This window comes from Archocentrus centrarchus, chromosome 14 (assembly GCF_007364275.1).
Source record: "Archocentrus centrarchus isolate MPI-CPG fArcCen1 chromosome 14, fArcCen1, whole genome shotgun sequence".
Lineage (NCBI taxonomy): Eukaryota > Metazoa > Chordata > Actinopteri > Cichliformes > Cichlidae > Archocentrus > Archocentrus centrarchus.
This window is the reverse complement of record NC_044359.1, coordinates 6,675,240-6,698,815: the sequence shown is the minus strand read 5'-3', so window position 1 is coordinate 6,698,815 and position 23,576 is coordinate 6,675,240. Positions and strand designations below refer to the sequence as shown.

The window sequence follows — 23,576 nt, the reverse complement described above, 5'->3', positions numbered from 1 at the left end:
ATTAAACTGTTTACGGTAATAGCTGCACATGTTTCATCTGTAATTAAATAAGTATGTAGCGCTGTGCTGAGCATGTGGCCTCAGTGTTAATGAGGGGCAACAAAGTGGGACAAAAGGCTGAACTGCTGTAGCACTTAAGAATACAGGTTTAAAAGAAAAAAACCCAACTTTATTTATTAAGTATTTAAATAAATACACAACCATTTAACCTATTGAAAATGAACAGGAACTTTAAAGGTTAATTCCAGCCCTTTTTTCTCACCAACAGAATAATTCTCAGTCTTTGCCTTTCAAAAAGACACGTGACTGATCTGATTACACAAATCAGGAAACGGTGACGCTGTAGTGGGAAAGGCATCCAGAACCTTTACATGCAGAAAGAAAACTGAGCACGTTTAGCCTTGCATATTCAAACTCCCACCTGAACACACACATCCATGTGTCATGTGCTAAAATGGTGTATCTGATATGACTGCGTTGGTGTTATTTTGACAACATCATATTAATGTTGCACCACTTTTTTGTCCTTTAATGTTTATATTCAAGAAATGTTGACTGTCACTGGCCTTTTAACAGCTCTGTTTTCTTCAGTGGTAACAGTTGGATGATGTAATATCATTAAATAACATAAGCAGTGTTGATTTTTAATATTGTTTGAATATAGTTTGTATATTTTGTTTGTGACTGCATGTTTTATGATTTTTTTGGACATTTCCTGAATGGACTGATGCAAACAGGTTTAGATAGGAGGCAGTTTTCATCAGCGTTTCATCAGATTTCTTCTGCTGTTTGCCTCCACTGGCCTGCACTGCATCACTGCTAATCTCTGATGTTGTTGTTGAGTGTTACAAAAGGAGCTGAAAAAATAGTACTAGTACTGAGGTTCTGATGTTCCAACTGAAGAAAATGCTTGAGGAGATTCTGTCTTTACCTACTGGAGGTTAAAGTGGATCTGTTGTTGTTCCAAGTTTGTTTTTTAATTCTTGGACTCTACTAGAGCAGCACTGCATGATTCAGAGTTCAAAATAATTCTTATTAGTCTCATACTCTGTTTGAACAGCACATGGCTTCTATGGTCACAGCTAGATTTCTGTCCTGAGAAGATCACATTCAGGATACCTCCACTCTTTGAAATCAAACAGAGCCAAGAAAAGAGAGAATTCTGAAGCCTGAGCTTCTCTGCCATTGCTTGTATGCTAACCTCATTATTTAGCCATGTTTAATATGAGCATCCATCTTTGTAACACTACATGCATACAACAGAAAATAAGGAAAAGCATAATAGGTTAATTTCCATGACCAACAGTCTGGGAAATGTTTGCTTTGCATTCAGCTGATTACAATTTATTTCCATTGGCTTGTTTACTCACATATTGCAATGGCCAATAAACTCCCTCTCACTGTCAGCCATTCCATGTATTCAAACATTTGGAGGCATGCAAGCCACAATAATAGCCGATCCACTGGCAGCAGCCATCGGGTCCTGGTACCGATCCACATGTTGTCTATAAAAGTCCTAATGTGGACCTGCCTGACTATTTGGCAGCAGGAATGACCAATAACATTTGGTAAAATGTAATTTCTCTCTCTAATCAGAAACAGACTTTGTTTTTCCACCATTGGGTTTTCTTCAGGCTGTCTGAATGAATAGTTGGCTGAACAAGCGGCACCACTGGAAAGCAGCCGTGGAGGGGAAAAGACTCAGAGGCCAATGGTTTTGATTTGCCTCCAATTTGCCACTTATTTTCTTCCTCCCTTGCTCTTCAGCTCCACTTTCTTAACACACACAGACCTCCACTCTGATGAGAGTGGCCATTATTTTGCTTGAACCCAGCCCCATATTCATAGCCTAAGAAGTTATTGGAAACCTATCAGGACTCTTTGTGCATGGATGGAGAGTGTGTAGAAAGCACAGAGGAGGGAGCTGTTATATTTCATCACTGCAGTACATTCATTTGATTTGTGATATACTTTGTGAGGAGAGTAGATCCAACAGTGTAATGCTGTAAATGTAAAGGAATAAGAACCCAGTAAAGCAATGTGCACTTTCCTAAAACTTTGAAAATCATTAGCAATTTGTTATTGTGTTTGGACTTTTGAATAATGTTCCCATCTGTCTGTTGAGCCAGTGTGTTCTGAAATATACACAATAAGGTGCCCTTCAGTAATACTGGATACTGAGAAGTAATGGCCCTGATTTAAAGAGTAAAAAAGTTTGCATTTAGAGGTTGGAGGGGTGGTAGTGGAGCTTGTCTGCCAGAAAACCAGCCAGAATCCAGTTTTCCTTCACATTTTATGTTTGCATTGCTTTAGGAAAAAGATCAATGTTTGGGTTCAAATTTGATTCTTTAAAATATTATTGTGCATGTTGAAAAGTAATGCTTACTTAATGCATTTATCTCTGTTGGTTTCAGTACTACAGTAGCAACCCAACCCCCGGGCTATCTGAGTATATGATTTTTGGCTTTTGAAAATTGGTATCCTAAATTATTCCTATCCTAACCAATCAGTGGACAGAAAAATAAAAAATCTTCCTGAACATCAAAAACTATGAATGTATTTTGTCCAAGAAAAAAACACAAGATGAGGTTCACGGTTAGGGTTACATCTCATCGTTAGATCTTAGTAGGGTCCTTTTCATAAGTGTGATGAGATGGGAATGAAAGACTTGTCTCACTGTTGCCATAAGCCCAATTCTTCATGGTATAGATGCACATACACAAAGAAGATAACTCACTATGTATCTGTGATATGCCATCCACTTTGACAGTATTTGATGCCCAGGAAATGTATTCTTTCACTGACTGCAGATGTACTTTACAGCCCCTAAAAACATGCTTCCAATTTTAGGGAAAAATACAGAGACGATAGATGAAATCTATTACTGTATCCCATGAATAGTAGTTTATAATACGGTATAATATTGTACAATATTATAGTACATGCATTAAAAAAAATAAATAAAAATTCACAGATCATTTCCCATTTGAGTCACTCCTCATTAACTAGTAAATTTTATTAATCAGTGATTTAAAATAAAACTACATTATGTAACCAAGAAACATGCAGCAATTGTGTCTTGTAAGTGTATTTCATAATGGAGATTGAACCATGCAGTGATATTACAAATACTGACACTGATGATGTCCTGTTGAATCATCCATTTCCTTCAAGAAAGAAGGGCGATTTGCATGGATTTCATTCATGCCTTCAAACACGATGCCCCAACTTCTACATGCTGTACGTGATCCAGTTTTTTGTGCTTCATGTCCATCCTCTACTGTAATTGTTTATGGGACCAAAAAGTCAATACTGTGTTCAAATGTCTATGTTATAAATCAAAGTCTCTATGCTGATCCCAAGGAATTAATGGAGAAATTAGCTTAACTGGCTTTTGTTTTAATAGAAATATTCAGTAAAGTGACATCATTTCCTTTTAGAGCTATTGTGATTGACAGTGCACGTTAGATGACAGTGATGCTCCTGTACTAGTGTGATATGTAGGGAAAAACAGAAGTAACCCTTTCTCTGGACACTGAGATATCACATAGAGGGATATCACATAGTAGGTGTGCAATGTATAGCACATTATTAAAAAAGATTCATGTATATTTGAGAGTTTAGTAGAGCAAAATAACACAAAGAAACTGGAGATATGGAAGAAAAAAAAATCTCTGGTCATCCTTCACCATATTCTTGACAGGTGAGAAGTAGACTGAGTGACTGGATGGCCCAGTTCTGTTTTGAGGAACATGTTGCTGGCATATTTTGGATCCACTTGTATCCTTAGATCCTGAGTGCTAAAGGTCACTGATAAGCGTGGTCTCCTCCAGGGTGACAATGGGTCCATCCATAGGACATGAATGTTCTCTGAATGTTCTGATGACAATGATGTGGCTCTTAAGCTATGGCCTTCGCAGTGACAAAATCTCAGTGTGTTGGACAGTACTCCCCAGCATCATCATCAAAACACAGTTCTAAGAGAGTTTCAGAGAATTGGGCCATTTTAAACGTGCACTGCAGCAATAACATTTCCCCGGCATCACCCAAAAGTGGTGCATGTGAGAATGCAAATGTGTAATGCAGTCAGACCCAACATGAGCCAGTCTTTAACCTGCCAGCTCTCTAGTACAAGGTGTGTGATGAAACTAATAGGCTGCTGAATTCACAACTAGCTAGTGAGCATCATTTATCCTCTACTATTCATAAACCACAGCAACTATTTCTGATCTGTGTCCTTAATGTGAGAAAGGATTATGGTGGAAAAAGGCCATAATCAATCGATTATCAGAAGTTCATGTGTGAAAATAGCTTTGGAGAAATAATGGCAAGGAGCATTCAAGTTGTTCTCATGCAGCATAGTAACCATACAGTATAAAAGATGAAAAGATGGATGTAGCTTACAGGTATAAAAAGTGAAGCCAGTGCAGAAGTCCCTAAACCTACATTTGTTTTAATAGCCACCAGAGGGTTGCAGAAAAACTTAAGATTATTTTATTGTCTCCCAAAGAAAATACTTTTACCATGAAATTGTGGACTCATATTAAAAAAAAGGGGGGGGGGGGGGGGGGTAATCCACTTTGTAAATTTTGGTCATTCAAAATGTGATTGACAAGCTGTCAGCCAATGAGGGTGCGCTTTCACAGTCAGACCCGCCTCTCTCTCGTCACATCCGGTTTAAAAACACCAATATGTCCGTGATGGAAACATTTATCTCAAGACTTGAGAACTGGACTTCACAAACCAGTGTTTGATGTCATGGCAGCTTTGTCTATCTTTTACACTGTCCTCACCTTTGTAGTGCGTTTTAGCTTTTCCATAAGAGCATTCATCCTTTTTCAGCACATACACTCATAAAAATGAATTATATTAGATTTGTGATTTAGTTTTGATTATCAGCACCAACCATGCAAAAATGCCACAACACTCTGAATATGCATGCCCGTGTACTGTGTGCACCAGACTAGGTATTAGAAAGCATATGTATCAGGAGATCACTAAAGCACTAATGTGAGAACGCTGGCTTCAAAGCTGTTGTTTAAGTTCCCTGCTTGCTGCAGAAGTTGCTCCACCACCCTGATTGAAAATACATGCAGTACAGAATGTGCAGCTCATGCGAGGGTTTTTTGTTTTGTTTTTCTGAAATGTGACACATTGACACATGAATGGGTGGGCACACACACACTTCTCCATCTGACTTGATGCTGGTGTCACTGGGAGTGTTGCTTTCCTGCCAAGCTGCTGAGCTGTTGTCTCCACAACACCTGGAGAAGCTTGGCAACTCCTGAAGAATTCTGTGTGTGTGTGTGTGTGTGTGTGTGTGTGTGTGTGTGTGTGTGTGTGTGTGTGTGTGTGTGTGTGTGTGTGTGTGTGTGTGTGTGTGTGTGTATACACGTGTGTGTGTATGCATGTGTGCGTTTTCTTCAAGGACTTTTTTCATTTCAGTTTGTTCCATTTTTCCAAACCAGATTTTGTGAGGGCTGCACAAAACCACATCAAATCATTTTGAATAAACTGCACCTTTATAAGATATTACATTTATCTCTGAATAGAACTGAAAGTTGAGTGACATACTGACACACCAAGCATTTCCAATAAGTTCATGTCATATTTAGGGAAGTTAGTAAGTAAAGTTTATTTATGTAGCAAATTTCTCAGACAAAAAAGTCACAGCTCATAGTCAGTCAGCTCCATGTGACCCTGGCACAGACATCACGTCACATGTCACTTGTTTGGTGTGGAGCGGGAGCTGGAGCAGCGGTCTGAGCACTGCTGAACTGGAAAAAAACAAAACAAAACAAAGAATTTTTTTTGCCATTTTGCCCATCTGGCAACACCGGATCTCAGCCTGAACTTACCTCTGCGCCCAAGTCTGGAGACGCAGGACCTCGGCCTGAGCCTGCCTGTATTGTATATCAGGAGAAGCAATAATCACGGCCTCAATCTTGTTTGAGTTTAAAACAAGCCAATTATTGGAGAGCCAGTCACTCATCTGGAATAAACAGTCAACTAAGGTGGACTGCCTAGTCACCCAGTGAGACTTAAAAGACGTGTACTGCTGAATGTCATCAGCATCAAAATGATAATTCCCAGAAAAATATAGAATGACACCAGCTAAAGAAAGCATGTAAAAGCAGAATAACAATGGACCCTGGATTGAACCTTGAAGAACCCCACAGGTTAGACAAGCAGTGTAAGAGGAAAACGTGCACACCCTGACAGAGAATGTCCCTTCAGATAAATAGGAGGAAAAGTGCTGAGCCAGAGATACTAGTGTTCACCATGAAAACACAAGTGTTAATGAATTAATGCACTGATGGCACCAATCTGTCAGAGCCTCCAGCAGTCTAGTGCTGAGCCAGAGATACCAGCCAAAACCTTGAGCCTATTAAGCAAAATATTATGGTCAACCATATAAAAGCCAACACTGAGATCAAGCAATATGAGTATAGAACAATTTCCTACATCAGATGCCATTATAGACCTTTAAAAGAGCAGTGACAGTGGAGTTTTTGAAAACCAGATTGAAAAGAGTCAGAAATCTGTAATGTGCAACAATAAGAAGTAGAAATTGTCTTTATTCGCCTCAACTCAATTTGATCTCAGAGATTTATTCACTTCTGTTTCCCAAAATTCTTTCTGAAGACTTTAACACTGCACAAACTTCTTTTTTATTTCTTCAGCTTAACAAATTTTGCTGACATACGCTGTTTCATTTGAAGTTTTCCTTTCATATTAGTTTTAGGGTCAGTTATCTGAGCCTGTCACACCTGAGAAGGAAAAAAAAAATCAGAAAACTAATCTAGAGAAAGGAAATTGAACATTTTTCGGTCCCTCTTTGAAGTGTAAGTGTGTGTGTGTGTGTGTGTGCGTGTGTGTGTGTGTGTGTGTCTGTGTTCATCAGGCTTCTTGGTGTAAACAAATAGAGTAGCCCTGTCATTTGAACTGGATTCTGTTGAAACAGCTGATTGGACAGGACAGCAGTTTGTCTGCCATGACTCAAAGCCATATTTGGAAGGGCTTTTTGCAGATGGAAACAGAAAAGGAAGTGTGATGCAGGATGAGGCGCATTATTAATTCCCTCTCACAGGCTGCAGCTCTCTGTGAGGATATTGCCAGAGAGCTGATCAAACAGCCTGGGCCACTTTTGGCTCATACAGCTGTTTGTCACTGTATTTGTGCTTGTGTTGTATGGTTTGAACTGAAGAGTCAGTCACTCATGGTAAACTGTGAGGTCAGCCCCTGATAATTCAGGGTCAACCCGTTATTATTTAAAAAAAAAAAAAAATTATCTACTGAATCTGAAAAAATAAGAAAGACACTTCCTTCACTTGGATCCATTTTGAGATGATTCCAGCTTTGAAATATTTGTAGTCCTTTACAGATAATTCATAACAATTTATCCCCTTCAGCACCAGTATCAGTTTGTAATTAGCACATCCATCCATTCATTCATTTTCCTCCACTTATCCGGGGCTGGGTTGCGGGGACAGCAGCCTAAGCAGAGAAGCCCAGACCTCCCTCTCCCCAGCCACCTCCACCAGCTCATCCAGAGGGACCCCAAGGCGTTCCCAGGCCAGCCAGAGATATAATCTCTCCAGTGTGTCCTGGGTCTGCCCTGGGGCCTCCTCCAGGTAGGACATGCCCAGAACACCTCAGTCAAGAGGTGCCCAGGAGGTATCCTAGTCAGATGCCCGAACCACCTCAACTGGCTACTCTCGATGTGGAGGAGCAGCGGCTCTACTCTGAGCCCCTCCCGAATGGCTGCACTCCTCACCCTAATTAGCACATTATAATGTAATATAAAAAAAACACTGGACTTCTTTCTTTTGGTCATCAATGTCCTCACCCAAAACATCATGTTGAGAATTCCCTTAAAGCAGTCCGCCAGTCCAGTAATGTAATAAACTACTGGAAATTCTATCCATCCATTTTCTACCACTTATTCTGATTCACATCAAGGAAACAGCAGTCTGAGCAGTGCAACCAAGACTTCCCGCTCCTCGGCCACCTCTGCCAGCTTTTCCATGGGGATGCAGAAGAGCAGCAGTCCTTTGCTGGAAGTTCATTTCCACTGCTTGTATCTGCAGCCTTGTTTTTTTGATCAGTACTGACTACTTGTGGCTGTAGATGAGCGTAAAAAGGTACAATAGAGTAAACTGGCATTCATCTTCAGGCTAAGCTCTTCCCTTCATGAAACACCACCTGATTGTGGTAGAGGGGGTTTATTGAGTTTTAGCTTGGAGCACCCTCCATCATGCACAGTGATGTACAGCGATGTGATCCCAGCTGTTAAAAGACCTCAGGGTTGGTGTTGTATTTGTGTAACATCTCTTGATAAGATATTTCAGACAGAAATGGGCAGATTTTCTTTGTCATTTTCTGTGGATATTCAAAGTCCAGAATGTAAAGTGTGTTTTTGTTTAAAAAGCCCCCGAAGTCTAAGTCACTGTCATGTATCGTCTGTGTGGCAGGCAGGAAGGAGAGACCCCAATGCAGGACACGCCAGGCACAGGTAAAAGGAATTTCAACTTTATTTTCAGGTGCAAACAAAAGGCCGGACTAGGCAGAGCTAGTGGCAAAACACCGAGCAAAATATGAAGGCTGAACAGGATACACAGCAGGAGACATAGACGAATACGGGACCACGACGCGACAACAGGCACTGGAAACACAAGACTTAAATACACAGGAGGGCTAAAGAGGGAGGTGGAAACAGGTGGTAACACAGGTGACGCTGATAATACTGACTAGACCAGGGGAAGCAAAACTAAACACAAGAGACTGGGACTGGACAACTATCAAAATAAAACAGGAAGTAACACGATGGAACAAAAACGCAGACCTGACACAATATAGAGAGAACACCAGGGACTAGAAATAATTAAACCTCACAACCAAAAGAAATCCCAAACAGAACAGACAAAACGAAGCAAAACAAAAACACACGGGGTCCTGTGGACCCCGGACCATGACAGTACCCCCCCCTCAAGGGACGGCTCCAGACGTCCCAACCGAAACAAAAAAAAGCAAAACAAACCAGACCAGGGCGGGAGGAGGGGGAACCGGACGGAGGGACCGAAACAAACCAAACCCGGGAGACAAAACAGAAGTCAAAAACAGTTCAGGGGGTCTGCCAGGGAAGTGACAAGGTCCAAAACAAAACAAAAACACAGGGCAAACCAAAATCGGCGCCACCAAGCCAGAAAAAAAACAGTCCAATAAACAGTTCAGGGTACGAGGACAAAGATGGCCGAAGCAGTCCAGGGAACCAAAACAACAAAACACAAGGAACCAGAAACAAAAAAAACACAGGGCCCAAACAAAAAACAGCACAAGGCCAGAAACCAGTCCATAATGTTCAGGGGGCCGCCCGGGCCAAGGGGCAGAAATCACAGGCCAGGAAAAAGAAGGGTCCTCAGGAGGCCGACCACGCTCCCAGCGACGGCGACGATGGATGACCTCAGGTGGGCGGCGAAGAGACGAGACAGGAGGCCGGCCGCGCTCCCAGCGGCGGCGGCGACGAAGAGACAGGACTGGAGGCCGACCGCGCTCCCAGCGGCGGCGGCGACGAAGAGACAGGACTGGAGGCCGACCGCGCTCCCAGCGGCGGCGGCGACGAAGAGACAGGACTGGAGGCCGACCGCGCTCCCAGCGGCGGCGGCGACGAAGAGACAGGACTGGAGGCCGACCGCGCTCCCAGCGGCGGCGGCGACGAAGAGACAGGACTGGAGGCCGACCGCGCTCCCAGCGGCGGCGGCGACGAAGAGACAGGACTGGAGGCCGGCCGCGCTCCCAGCGGCGGCGGCGACGAAGAGACAGGACTGGAGGCCGGCCGCGCTCCCAGCGGCGGCGGCGACGAAGAGACAGGACTGGAGGCCGGCCGCGCTCCCAGCGGCGGCGGCGGCGAAGAGACAGGACTGGAGGCCGGCCGCGCTCCCAATGGCGGCGGCGGCGGCGAAGAGACAGGACTGGAGGCCGGCCGCGGGACAGGACAGGAGGCCGGCTGTGCTTCCAATGGCGGCGGCGACAAACAGACGAGACAGGAGGCTCGGACTGAGCGGGACCCTCCAGCGTGGGCTCTGGATGTGCAGGCTGGGGCTGCTCTGCAGGGCGCGCAGTCGTCCCCTCCGACGGCTGGGTCTGCTTAGGGCATTGTTTGGGTGAGTCCGATGGTGAGGTTGATGGTGACAGGGGAGCTGACTGGGACTCTGACTGGGAGACTAGGGACTCTACAGCAGCTGACCAAGACTGAGGGGAGACTGCTACAGCTAACATTGACAACTGTGAGGTACCTGGTAGTGCTGACACTGGGGACTTTGACTGCGTGGAAGCTAACTGAGTGCGAGGCAGAGCGACTGGAGCAGAAGCTGACTGAGTGCGAGGCAGAGCGACTGGAGCAGAAGCTGACTGAGTGCGAGGCAGAGCGACTGGAGCAGGAGCTGACTGAGTGCGAGGCAGAGCGACTGGAGCAGGAGCTGACTGAGTGCGAGGCAGAGCGACTGGAGCAGGAGCTGACTGAGTGCGAGGCAGAGCGACTGGAGCAGGAGCTGACTGAGTGCGAGGCAGAGCGACTGGAGCAGGAGCTGACTGAGTGCGAGGCAGAGCGACTGGAGCAGGAGCTGACTGAGTGCGAGGCAGAGCGACTGGAGCAGGAGCTGAGCTGACTGAGTGCGAGGCAGAGCGACTGGAGCAGGAGCTGACTGAGTGCGAGGCAGAGCGACTGGAGCAGGAGCTGACTGAGTGCGAGGCAGAGCGACTGGAGCAGGAGCTGACTGAGTGCGAGGCAGAGCGACTGGAGCAGGAGCTGACTGAGTGCGAGGCAGAGCGACTGGAGCAGGAGCTGACTGAGTGCGAGGCAGAGCTACAGGAGCAGGAGCTGACTGAGTGCGAGGCAGAGCTACAGGAGCAGGAGCTGACTGAGTGCGAGGCAGAGCTACAGGAGCAGGAGCTGACTGAGTGCGAGGCAGAGCTACAGGAGCAGGAGCTGACTGAGTGCGAGGCAGAGCTACAGGAGCAGGGGCTGACGGAGTGCGAGGCAGAGCGACTGGAGCAGGGGCTGACGGAGTGCGAGGCAGAGCGACTGGAGCAGGGGCTGACAGAGACTGGAGGGAGGCTGGAGCTACAGCTGACAGAGACTGGAGGGAGGCTGGAGCTACAGCTGACAGAGACTGGAGGGAGGCTGGAGCTACAGCTGACAGAGACTGGAGGGAGGCTGGAGCTACAGCTGACAGAGACTGGAGGGAGGCTGGAGCTACAGCTGACAGAGACTGGAGGGGAGCTGAAGCTACAGCTGACTGAGACAGAGGAAGAGCTGCAGCTGCTGCTGCAGGCGGCTTGGTGCGTGGCTGTGGCTTGGGGCCTGCTGCTGCAGGCGGCTTGGTGCGTGGCTGTGGCAGCGGGGGCTCTGCTGATGCAGGCTGTGGCAGCGGGGGCTCTGCTGATGCAGGCGACGGAGACTGAAGCTGGGGCAGATGCTCTGCTGCTGCAGGTGTGGACGGCTGAAGGCGAAGGGTGGTGACCAGAAAGTCCTTTACTAACCCGTGTAAGGAATCCAGAAGCCAAGGAGAGTTATCAACCAGCCCTTGAAGCTTGGCTGCAATGGCTTTCTGTTCTTCCTCACACGGGTCAGACAACAGTTCAAAACACCGAGTGTCCACTCTCCGAATGATTATTGTTTTCTTTTCCTCAAATAGGGCAAGAGCCGCTGAGTCCATAGCTTCACGGTATGATATGGTTTCAGGTTTGTCCATGTGAGCCTTGCTAACAGTTTGTGGTTTAATAGTTCCTTTTGAACCCAAAACAGACTGACTCACTGTGTTGGTGGGCTGAGATACTGGTGGTGCAGACGGCGGGGAAACCTGCGGCAGCGATGGTGGCGATGAAATCCGCGGCTTTATACCGCACGGCGCCGGAGGGGATCCTCTCCACCGCTGCTGGGAGTCTAGCTGCCTGCCCTCCGGAACAGGCTGAGGCGGCAGTGAAGAGAGTGAACTGGGTGGCCAGGGACCTTTATATCCCAGGTACCGGGAAAACGCTTCCTCTGGCGTCATCCCACTTGGCTCCGGAGAAAACTCCCTCCGCTGCCGCCGAGAATTCCTCTTCCTCCGTTGTTGCTCTGACTGCGAGAGGGAAGAGGGGCGAGTGAGCGGAGAGGCAGGTGCGGGAGCGGCTGGAGCCAAAAACAGTCCGTCCCCACGATAAACCTGCGGCTTAGGCTGTAGAGGTGAGCGGCGTTGTCGGGGACCCTTCCAATATTCGGGTCCCCCAGAGCCAGGCGAGAGCCGCTGTACACCTCCATATCCGCGGGGTCCATTCTGGTCGCGTCGTTCTGTCATGTATCGTCTGTGTGGCAGGCAGGAAGGAGAGACCCCAATGCAGGACACGCCAGGCACAGGTAAAAGGAATTTCAACTTTATTTTCAGGTGCAAACAAAAGGCCGGACTAGGCAGAGCTAGTGGCAAAACACCGAGCAAAATATGAAGGCTGAACAGGATACACAGCAGGAGACATAGACGAATACGGGACCACGACGCGACAACAGGCACTGGAAACACAAGACTTAAATACACAGGAGGGCTAAAGAGGGAGGTGGAAACAGGTGGTAACACAGGTGACGCTGATAATACTGACTAGACCAGGGGAAGCAAAACTAAACACAAGAGACTGGGACTGGACAACTATCAAAATAAAACAGGAAGTAACACGATGGAACAAAAACGCAGACCTGACACAATATAGAGAGAACACCAGGGACTAGAAATAATTAAACCTCACAACCAAAAGAAATCCCAAACAGAACAGACAAAACGAAGCAAAACAAAACACACGGGGTCCTGTGGACCCCGGACCATGACAGTCACCTTTGATGATATTGTAATGATCCATGATGGACGTTATTGCTAAATGTGTGTCACAGTTATTGTTCTCTTTAAGTTAGGTTGTTTTGGGGTTGAACCGGAAGGAGATGTTGTGGGGGGTCGCTCTTGGGAGGGAGGGCTCTTTTTTTTTCTTGTGAGAGTTAGAGTTGGCTGTATCCGGTGAGAGCTGTTCTGTGTGTCCGGCCTGAATAAACAGCGTTAGTAACGAAACCTCTGCCTGGTGCTTGGGTGACATAACGGAACGTTACAATATATACTAGGAATGCGCCGATCCGATATTCAGTATCGGTATCAGTCCGATCCTGGCCTAAATTACTGGATTTGATATCGGAAAGAAATAAAAAAATGCAATCCGATCCGATCCGACCCACATTAGCTGTATTACAGTTCTCCGTCGTCGTCTTCTTCTTCTTGTGGGTTTGCGGTTGACCAAACCAGCTTAAAGCTGCATTACCGCCATCTACCGGAATGGAGTGGGGATCAGGAAATAACCCCCTCAGTTCTCCGTCGCTGCGACGGATTCCCTTTGACACTGAGTGGATCATCGCTGACATGTTTTTCCGCCTCCACCGCTCTCTACGTGTTCGTGTGTTGTGCTCGCTGTGCTGAGAATTTCAGCTGTTATTTTTTTCTCTACTTCAGCTCCCGGACATACTGCTAGCGAACTAGTGATTGTCCGGTACCGGAAGGACCCCTTCCCCGTCAAAATATTTTTGATACTTTAATCCCTGATTAGTGACTAAATGTAGACCTGCAGTAGAAACGTTTTTAGGAGAATGCTTGTGAATATAAAGCATTACAAGATTACGCTCACGCAGCCCCCAGTTTTTCAACATAAACATTGATGACGCAACAGCAGCAGTCAGCTGATTTACCTGCAGTCTGTCTGCACAAGCGCAAAGAGGCGGAGCCGGTGAGCTCAGATGGAGCAGAAGAAAGTTTTCTCCCTGTAACCTCCATTAAACCTTTACTGGGAAACAGCTGGAGGTCCTTCATCAACCACCTGATCAGTAAGTGAAGAAAAGAGAACTTTGTAGCTGCTCCATCCACCCTGTTTGTTTCACACAGGGAAAAACTGCAGTATGGAAGTTAAAATATGCAGATGAACTGTTAATGTGAAAAAAGTATTTCTTATCCAGTAATTGATGGGTAATTGATGGTATAATTGATTGAATACTCGATTACTAAATTAAGCGATAGTTGCAGCCCTACTGAAACATACCAGAAGCCAATGGATCACCTTCTCACATAGGAGCAACAGGATTCAGGTGATAGAGCGATTGTTGTAAGTAAGTAAAGTTTATTTATTTAGTGCTTTTCACAGACAAAAAGTCACAAAGCACTGTACAATAATTAAAACACAATATCAAAAAAACCCAGATAAAACACCATGTTAAAAACATATTAACATTACCATATTAAAAGAAAAAGAATAAAAATAAAGTCTACAGAAACCCTGGTTAAACAGAAAAGTTTTCAACTGTTTTTTTAAGACTGCACAGAGTCAGCTAAATGGAGCTGGAGTGGTAAACAGTTCCAGATCTTTGGCACCACTGCCTGAAAAGCTCTGCCCCTCCCTGGTTCTTAGTCTTGTACGTGGGACAACTAAAAGATTTTGATTTTGTTGTGTGTGACACTGTTGACGTATGTAAAATGTATCCAGGCATTTGAAATCAATTGTTTTTTGTTTTTTAAAAAGATCGGATTTGTATCGTATCGGCAGATAAAATATCGGTATCGGTATAAGACCTAAAAAAGTGGTATCATGCCATCCCTAATACATACTATACTGAAGCCCCGTAATGCTAACTGCCCGTTGCTAACCCTATAATAATATGACATTTTTGGCTTTTGTTCTCTCAAATCTTGGTAATCAAGGGGTAACAAATAATCATTCACACATCACAACCTATTTACATTGATTCCAAGAAAGTCCTTTGTTCATATACAGTAGAGTTGGTTTGAGGGTTAGATCTGCCATGGGCTGTGATCCAGTTTTTTCAGCTTTTTGGACTTTCAAATTTTGTTATCTAATGTCTCTCAGTGACTCTACCTTTTTATAGTTTCTGGTTGGTTTCCTTATTTGTGTCCTCGGCACTTAGCTTAGTTTTCGGAGTTTTGCTCTTGGTTTTAGTTTATTTGAATTTAATTCCTGGTTCCCGTGTGTTCTCATGTCCAGTCTGCATTTCTGTCATGTTTAGCCATTTCCTGTTTTATTTTGTTTCATGTGCATTGTGTTTAGTTTTGCTTCCCCTCGTTAGTCAGATTCTGTTCACCTGTGTCCTTTCTTCCTAATTACCTCAGTTTTCTTCTGTTCCGTGTAGTGTCCTCCTTCATTCCCCTTGGTAGTGTGATTCCATGTTCTGTGTTCCCAGAGTCTCCTAGTCAATTTGATTATTTGCTCCTGTAGTGCCATGTTTTAGCGCCATGTTTTTCCTCCGGAGTTCTGCATTTGGGTATGCATCCTGCCTGCCACACTGCCAAACATAATATTCAGAGGGTTAATCCAAGATATTTTCAATAGTACATTTTCATGTTTACTGTTAAAGTCTACACATCTACATTTAGTGAGTCATCCATACTTTCCAGAGCATTTGATTACCTTTTATTTCAGCTGATCACACCAAAATGTCCATTTGCACAGGTTGTAGTATTTAAATCACCTGCAACTGTCAGGATTTTCACTGAGAACATTCTTGCGCTCAGTGTGGAGCAAACTGCTTTTGTTGACTTTAATGTGTCAGTCGCAGCTTTCTCATCTTCACTTATTCAGAAATTATATGTCTGGGGTCATACTTACTGATAGCTGTTTCCCCGACTGAAATAAGCAGACAAGCCAGTCACAGCTTCACAGGTAAGATTAAGGTAGACGGCTAAGTCAGAGCCAGGAAAAGAGAAAATTTGCCACAAGAATCTTAATCTTCAGCTTAATTCTATATTTAAAACTGGTAAGACTTATTGTGAGCTTTGTGTGGGTGCTTTCTTGTGTCAACTTTGGACAGTTTTATGCCTCTCTTAGCTTTGTTTATTCTCATAGTGCTTATTTCAGGCTTATCTATCAGCCTAGACATTGCTAAGCTGTACCTCTTCAGTTCTCTGCATCTCCCCTCAAACAGAAATGAAAATCGGACCATACACAATGAGATTTCCCCATTTTTGCTGACGGGTGTTTTGGAGTCTCCTCTGTAGCTTTCAGGACTCTCTCACTGGGGCCCTGTCTTGTGCCATTTGTTTCAGTTAGTGGGTAATGCGTGTGGTTGTCAAAAACAATTGGCTTTGGTGGGGTGAGGCACGCACTCTAAAGCACGACTGACAGTAAATTGTATTTTTTTCACAGAGTTATTAGGCCATTATTATGGCGCTAGAAGTGAACAATGCCTCCTCATCATCAAAGGCAGACAATTAGAGTCATCATTAATCGCAACTATCAGCGCATCAATGGGGCAGAGGGATTATAATAGAGTTATAGACCACTTATGGGGTAATCAATCAATGCAATCGCTAACTAAACTCTTTCATTGTGCCAGGACTGAGTGGCCGGTCAGTGGCTCAACAGAGAGCTACTGGATAGGGGTATGTGAGAGGAATGTTTATGGCATGTTATTTGTAGTAATGTTAAGTTGTGGCCAATTTCTTATCTTAAAGTCATTTTCTTCAGAGGCTCTGCAGAGCTGCATCCAAGCAATCATTGTCAGCTCCACCATAAAGCCCCAAGGGGCTGCAATAACGGCTGAATATATAAAGGCCAGATTAAAGTAAATTGATGCTGTTATTGCTGTTCCAGACCAGCACCAGTGGAACATTTAGCAGCCTAACAGCCAGCTAGTTTTCTCAGGAGACGGTGAAGACCCAATAGGAGCTAAAAGACAAATGATTATTGGATTGTGATGAATAGAAACGTTGCTCTTTGTCTGAACAATGCTAAAACATTCACCATTACAGTTTGAAAGATATTGCATCAGCACAACCAAGACAGGGTTTTGATGTCATTAAACAAAAAATCCATAGTAACTATGCCGAATAGGCCACATGCACTAACCCACCATTTCATTAGTTACATCTTGCTGGTACTGGATTGGACTCCCTTTTGCATTAATTCTTTGTGGCATTCAGTAAGATACAGTACTGTCAACTCATTGTCATAGTCAAAAAAAAAAACAGTTTGAGGTGATTTGAGATTTGTGACATGGCATGTTATCCTGCTTGAAGGAGCAATCAAAAGATGGATACACTTTGGTTATAAAGGGATGGACATGGTCAGCAACAATACTCAAGTAGGCCTCCAAAGTGTGTCAAGAAATTCATCCATGCTTTCACGTTGTTTACGGCAAATTCTGACACTACATCAGAATGTTGCAGCAGAAATTTAGACTCATCAGACCAGGCGACGTTTTTCCAGTCTTCTGGTGTTCAGTTCTGGTGAGCCCGTGTGAACTGTAGCCTCAGTTTCCTGTTCTTAGCTGACAGGAGTGGCACCCAGCGTGGTCTTCTGCTGCTGTAGCCCATCTGCTTCAAGCTTTGGCATGTTCAGAGATCCTCTTTGGCATACTTTGGTAGCAACAAATGGTTGAGTTACTATCACCTTACTATTGGCTTGAAGGACTCTGGCCATTCTCCTCTGACCTCTGGCATGAGCAAGACATTTTTGCTCATTCATTTTGCCATTCACTGGATACTTTCTTTTTCAAACCACTCTCTGTTAACCCTAGAGATTGTTACTTCATGTGGGAAATCCCTGTAGATAAGCAGTTTCTGAAATACTCAGGCCTGCCCATCTGGCACCAACAACCATGCCACATTCAAAGTCACTTAAATCACTTTTCTTCCCCATTCTGCTGTTCAATTTGAACTTTAGTCGACTTGATCACATCTACATACTGAAATGCACTGCGTTGCTATCTATATCTAATTGATTAATTAGATATTTGTGCAGCCAAACGGGTATATCTCATGAAGTGGTTGGTAACAATACAGTGTAACATGTGGCTGTGCATGGGTTGAGCAGAGGACTTTTCAATTTAGCTACGAGTGTGTTCACATGAAAGAGTTGCGTTTGCGGCACGTGACCAATCATAAACATGTCTTCGGGCAGCAGAGCAGCTTTGAGGTTAAACACATAATACAAGTGAAAAAAGCGCAGCTGCTGCAGCCAGAACAATGTGATTTGGTCTGCTGGAACTGTACAATATGTAGACGTACTGTTTTAATTATTGTTTCACAAATGTGTTTGAGTGGTCAGTATGACTGGAAAAGTTATTTATAAGCAAAGTATATTAAATCCATGAGGAAACAGATGCAAAAAAAATGCCAGCTCATGTGAGTTAATAGACATCAGTATCATTGCCCCATGACGTGCATAGATCTGACTATAATTATATCTGTCTAGCTTAGCTTAAGGTACACCTGTGGTGAGAGCAAATAAAGAATAAATATGAAAACAGAATTGCAACTGGTAAGTAGGCTGACTTGTAATTTTTTTAAAGGTTTTAAGTACAAGCCTTTGGTCCCCTGTTTTGGGATTATTTTTGCTTTACTAAGGTTTACAGAAAAAATGAAATGGCTTTAAAAATGATTGCAGCCATCTGGATAGGGTGGGTGGGGGATAAACCATCCACCCATCCATCCCTCCATAGGAGGGGAGATGGGGTACACTCTGGACCAGTGCGCAGTCCATCACAAGGGGAATTAAGTAGCTCCTGAAAAACATCCACATTCGTCATCTAATGGAATGATTGTACTGTATTTCTTAGGCAAAATCTGGCTCTAAAACTGGTGATTGGTCAGGAGGTCACAGTTTTGCACATGTTAATTTCTTATCTAATTTCTTATATGCTCTGTAGCACCTGTCACCGGTGCAGCATAAATTACAATGCAGTACATCTGGCCTGCTAAAACATGTAATCACCTCTGTAGCATTTAAATCTCAGAGTTAAACCTGAAGTTATCCTGCTAAGCCTCTAATACTGCTTTAGAGTGTAGGCCTCTGGGAGAGTCTTGTGTGAAGCCAAATGTCAGAACTACTTTTTGCAAATCTGAAGCACATTTACACACTGACTAGTACATGGTACTAGTACTTATTTGAGGAGTGGGACCTAAAACTAAGTGGGAGAGCTGCAGGAAGAGGGTTGCCTGTTTTTTAATTTCTGATGTGTTATGTAGTTGGTTTTGTGTTGTTTGGTTTTATTTGTCTTTTATAGATCTTTGACCACTGAAGCTTTAATGCAGTTTTAACTATACAGATACCATGTAAGCTTCTCTTCAGATGAAACAGCAGGCCAGAGGGGACAAAACACAGCATTTCATGATACTTGTTTGCCCAATAAAAGCTATCCAAATAAACAGTGTTGTCAGTGCAAACCAGGCTGTCAGCATGCCCAAAAGAAACAGGCAGTCTTGTTAGAAGTAAGCAACACTAAGGTCAACATGTCGCCCTCAGCCATAATCCTTTGTTTCTTATTCTCTGTCTCTTCTCAGATGACCCAAGAACAGTGCACTCATAGGAACAATGTCCAGAGTTCAGAGAAACCACAAGTGTACAAAGTGGGAATATACGGCTGGAGGAAACGCTGCCTTTACTTCTTCGTCCTGCTGCTGATGATCCTGATCCTGATCAACTTGGCACTAACTATCTGGATCCTCAAAGTCATGAACTTCACCATAGTAAGACCCCTTTTGCGTTCTTGTGCTGTTGGCATTTCTTCACATCATCTAAAAGTGCACTTCTTTAGTCCCATTCTGTTGCTTTTTCCTCATTCTCAGTGCGTCCTCAGTACGCAGACTTTAGTTGGCCCGCTCACTAAATACTGAGCTTTTATCTTTGAGGTGTTTTATTTTTCTAGCAGGGTGACATTTAAACCTCTGCTTCAATATGATGCTGTGTTTTTCTTCATTATTTATCCATAACAAACATGCTCAGGGTTTGCTTGCTCACAGGCTTCATGTGTGATAACTTCTTTAATTTTCATATTGTTGATTACGCACATTGTTGGTAAAATAGTTGGCAGATTGGCTTCGGTAGTTGTCTGTATCTGACTACCTCTGCAGGTGGTTTGAGTGATGAAAAACGCCAGGCGTCTTCGATTTGTTTTGAAATCATAGCTTATGATGTGAAACTCACTTTATAGCATGTCTCTGTACAAATCCATTTTCAGCTGCATTCCTTTTCCCTTCGCTCTTCCTTTGCTACTTGTCTCCATCTTGTAAAAAAAAAAAAAAAAAAAAAGGAGGGTGGGGGGGACAATCACAAAACAATTTGTTCTCTCCACACAGAGTGCATTTTGTCTAACTGAACCTGATCTAAAGGATAAAACCTGAACTGTAAAGCTGTCGCCCTCCTCCTCTTCCCTGAGCTCCTCCGTGCTACCACTACATCAAACAAAACAAACGCTCAGGGCTTCGCTTTTCACATATGAATAACTTTACCAGAGAACCACACAGTAGACTACTTTGCATCAAGATTGCTTTATTTTCTGTGCTAAGCAGTCACTGCTGGATTGTTTTCCTACAGCACTTTCCACACTTTCCCATTTGCTAAGCAATATTTTCATATATTTAATGTAGATGAACTTTCATTCTGTTGCTGACATTTTGCGTCATCATTTGCTGCACCTTTTGCAGTAGACCACATCAGGGTGCAAGTCTTTAACAGTGGATTGGAACTGTAACTGTTATCTGAACCTGAGGTCTGAACCGTGTTTATATTCCAGCCTCCTTCCTGGCAAAGACTAGTAACATTACCAGTGGCTCTGGAAGCCATGCTCCTGTGCACAGCAGACCCTATCTGAACTCTTTAATCGATTCAGATCCATTTTGGGCTTCGTAACGCAAATTGTTAACGTCACTGGATCCTGTGTGGTCAACCTTTGTGGTGCTTATCCACTTTGGCAATGCTGGATTTCCCTTATGTGTTAATGAGCAAATAGTCATCTTTGAAATGAGCAAATGAAAACAGATATCTGACTGTTCTAATCAGAGACTCAGCTGAGATCTGCAAAAGTTAGACTGTCTTTGATGCAGTTTTTTGTTTCATTCTTTGCACAGCTTCACATCACACTGGGAGCATTTCAGAAGTGGGGCGTTTAGTCTGCATGGTGTCTTTCATTTTGAAAACTGACCGGATTCTCTTTGCCATTTCTGTATCTAACTCCCTGCCCTCCAGCTCTGCAAAACTTGATGTGGCTTCTATATAAAATAGACCGCACACTATTTTCAGCAGCGCAGAACAGAGGGCAGCTTTTGGGACACCTCTGAAATGTGCTGCAAGCATTTGGTAGAATAGCAAGCTTTATCTTGAGTGGGTGTGATCAGCTCCAGCGGCTGCTTCAGAGCTGTAGTGTGATGCAGTCGTGCCTGGTGTGTTTCTCTGCTTAACTTATGGATGAGTAATGATTCACTACTCAGTAGCCACTCACTTGAAAGAGGAAGTAATTATAATGATGAATTATTGAGGGATTAGTTACTGTCTACTCCGTATTATGTATCTTTCACGATACTCAGTAATATTAACTAATCTTTAACAGGTTCTGTGCTGCTTATTAGTGGTTCCTGACTTAATCAGGCACATACCTGAAGAAAGTGGTCAGTGTATTCATTATCTAATGACAGTCATGAATCATTCATGATTTATCAATACAGATCAGTTTGTTCTCACCATTATCTACAATATTATCATCCACTAAGAATCACTAGAAAGGTACCATTCATTAATTATTAAGTAATTCATCAGTTCTTGAGTCTTTTTTTTAATGCACTAATCAATATTCATGTTTACGGTCTCTTGTCTCAAATCTAACTCGTTTTCCTGGATCCTGGAAATCTTCACTTATAGTTTGAGTACCAAAAGCATCAAAACCACAGACCTTAAAGGATTACCAGCCAGCTTCACTAATACCTATTGCAATGAGCAGTGTTGAGATAACAGTGTTAGGTGCCGTTTACACGAGACCGTTTTCATTTTGAAACGGTGTCGTTTTGATGCGTTTCGGCCTTGCGTTTACACGACAACGGTGTCGTTTTGATGCGTTTCGCCCTTCTGTTTACACAACAACAGAGTGAAAACGATGTGTTTCAGAAACGGGGTCCAGAGTGGAGCGTTTCAGAAACGCACCGGCTTGCGTTTTCGTGTAAACACTTGAAACCGGGGTGATTTGAAAACGCTCGACTCGCACATGCGCACTATGGTTGCGACGGCCAGTTTTTCGCGCACGCGCAAACTGATAAACAGTACTCGCGGATTCACGAGTGCTTCTTATGCTTTTCCTGTGTTTTGACCGTTCTGTAATTCAGCGTTGTGTGCAGCAGCGATCCAACCTCATCATCGGTCCACACAAAACCTCTCACATTGGCCGTTTTGTAAGTAATGAACAATTTGCCGCACTACCTACTGTGTCACTCCACGCATGCGCGTCTTGCGTAAACAAACTTTGCAAAGAGAAAACCAACGCCAACTTGTGGCCTGGCATGGGAACTACATCGTTTTCATCGTTTCACATGTCCTCGTGTAAACGCGGATCGTTTCTGAAACGCCATCGTGTAAACGAAAGGCTGAAACGCATCAAAACGACACCGTTTCCAGTGAAAACAGCTTCGTGTAAACGGCACCTTAGATCATGTTCTCGGTGAGGTGCAAAGTAAAGTGGACCCATTTCAATCTGCATATAAAAGCTTCCGAGATCGGGCGGGTTCAGGATGGTATGGCTGTAAGCCAAGCTTACAGCACCTGGTATTCCCAGGTGGTCTCCCATACAAGTACTAACCAGGCCCGACCCTGCGTAGCTTAGCAGCACGGTGGCGCAGTGGTTAGCACTGCTGCCTCACAGTTAGAATAACATCTGGAAGGTCTGGGTTCAATTCCACCTTGGCCCAGGCCTCTCCCTCTCCCTGTGTGGAGTTTGCATGTTCTCCCCGTGCTTGCGTGGGTTTCCTCCGGGTACTCCGGTTTCCTCCCACATTCCAAAGACGTGCACTTACTAGGGTTAGGTTAATTGGCTACACTAAATTGCCCATAGGCGTGAATGTGAATGTGAAAGGTTGTTTGTCTCTCTGTGTTGGCCCTGTGACAGGCTGGCGTACCCTGCCTCTCGCCCTATGATAGCTGGGATAGGCTCCAGCCCCCCCGCGACCCTGAACAGGATGAGCGGAAGCGAATGGATGGATGGATGGATGGATGGATGGATGGATGGATATCCATTTACTGTCATCTTGATTAACCAAAACAATATAAAGTTCTATGTTTATGGACTTTTATCTGCATTTGACACATTGAGACCACATGTCTTAACGGAACGATGTCCCAGCTAAAGGTGAACAGCACAATTTGCTAATTATGCAGTGGTTGCTGGTTTAATTACAGAAGACAAAACACAATTTTTTTGCACACCTGGGTGAGTTTTTTTTAATCTTTTTTTTTAACTTGGTGTCATTTTTAAGAAAGGATTAAAACCATCAAAACTACTATTGCTGTGTATAGCAGCTTCCAATTTAAATTGGAAGCCGTAATACGCGATAGTCTGCTCTTTTCCTTTTATTCATTTGTGGTGAGCATTCTTACTTTCTACTTTATTGCCTCATATTGTGTGTTGTCCATCGACAGGACAAATGCAATAAGACTGTTCACATGTCCAGAAAGATTGCAGGTTGGCAACGAGACAGTATGAAAAAGCTTGGATGTGAGTAGCGGGGAACGAATTCCTCGCT

The 23,576-nt window shown here is 44.1% G+C and overlaps 1 protein-coding gene across 1 annotated transcript in view; it reads left to right on the top strand.

Moving 5' to 3' along the window:
- LOC115791949 (delta-sarcoglycan-like) overlaps positions 1-23,576 on the top strand; it is a 137,864-nt gene that overhangs the window by 34,276 nt on the left and 80,012 nt on the right. Inside the window, exon 2 of the mRNA XM_030746258.1 lies at positions 19,356-19,541. Within this exon, the coding sequence (XP_030602118.1) occupies positions 19,356-19,541 (186 nt within the window). The remainder of the gene's footprint in view (positions 1-19,355; positions 19,542-23,576) is intronic.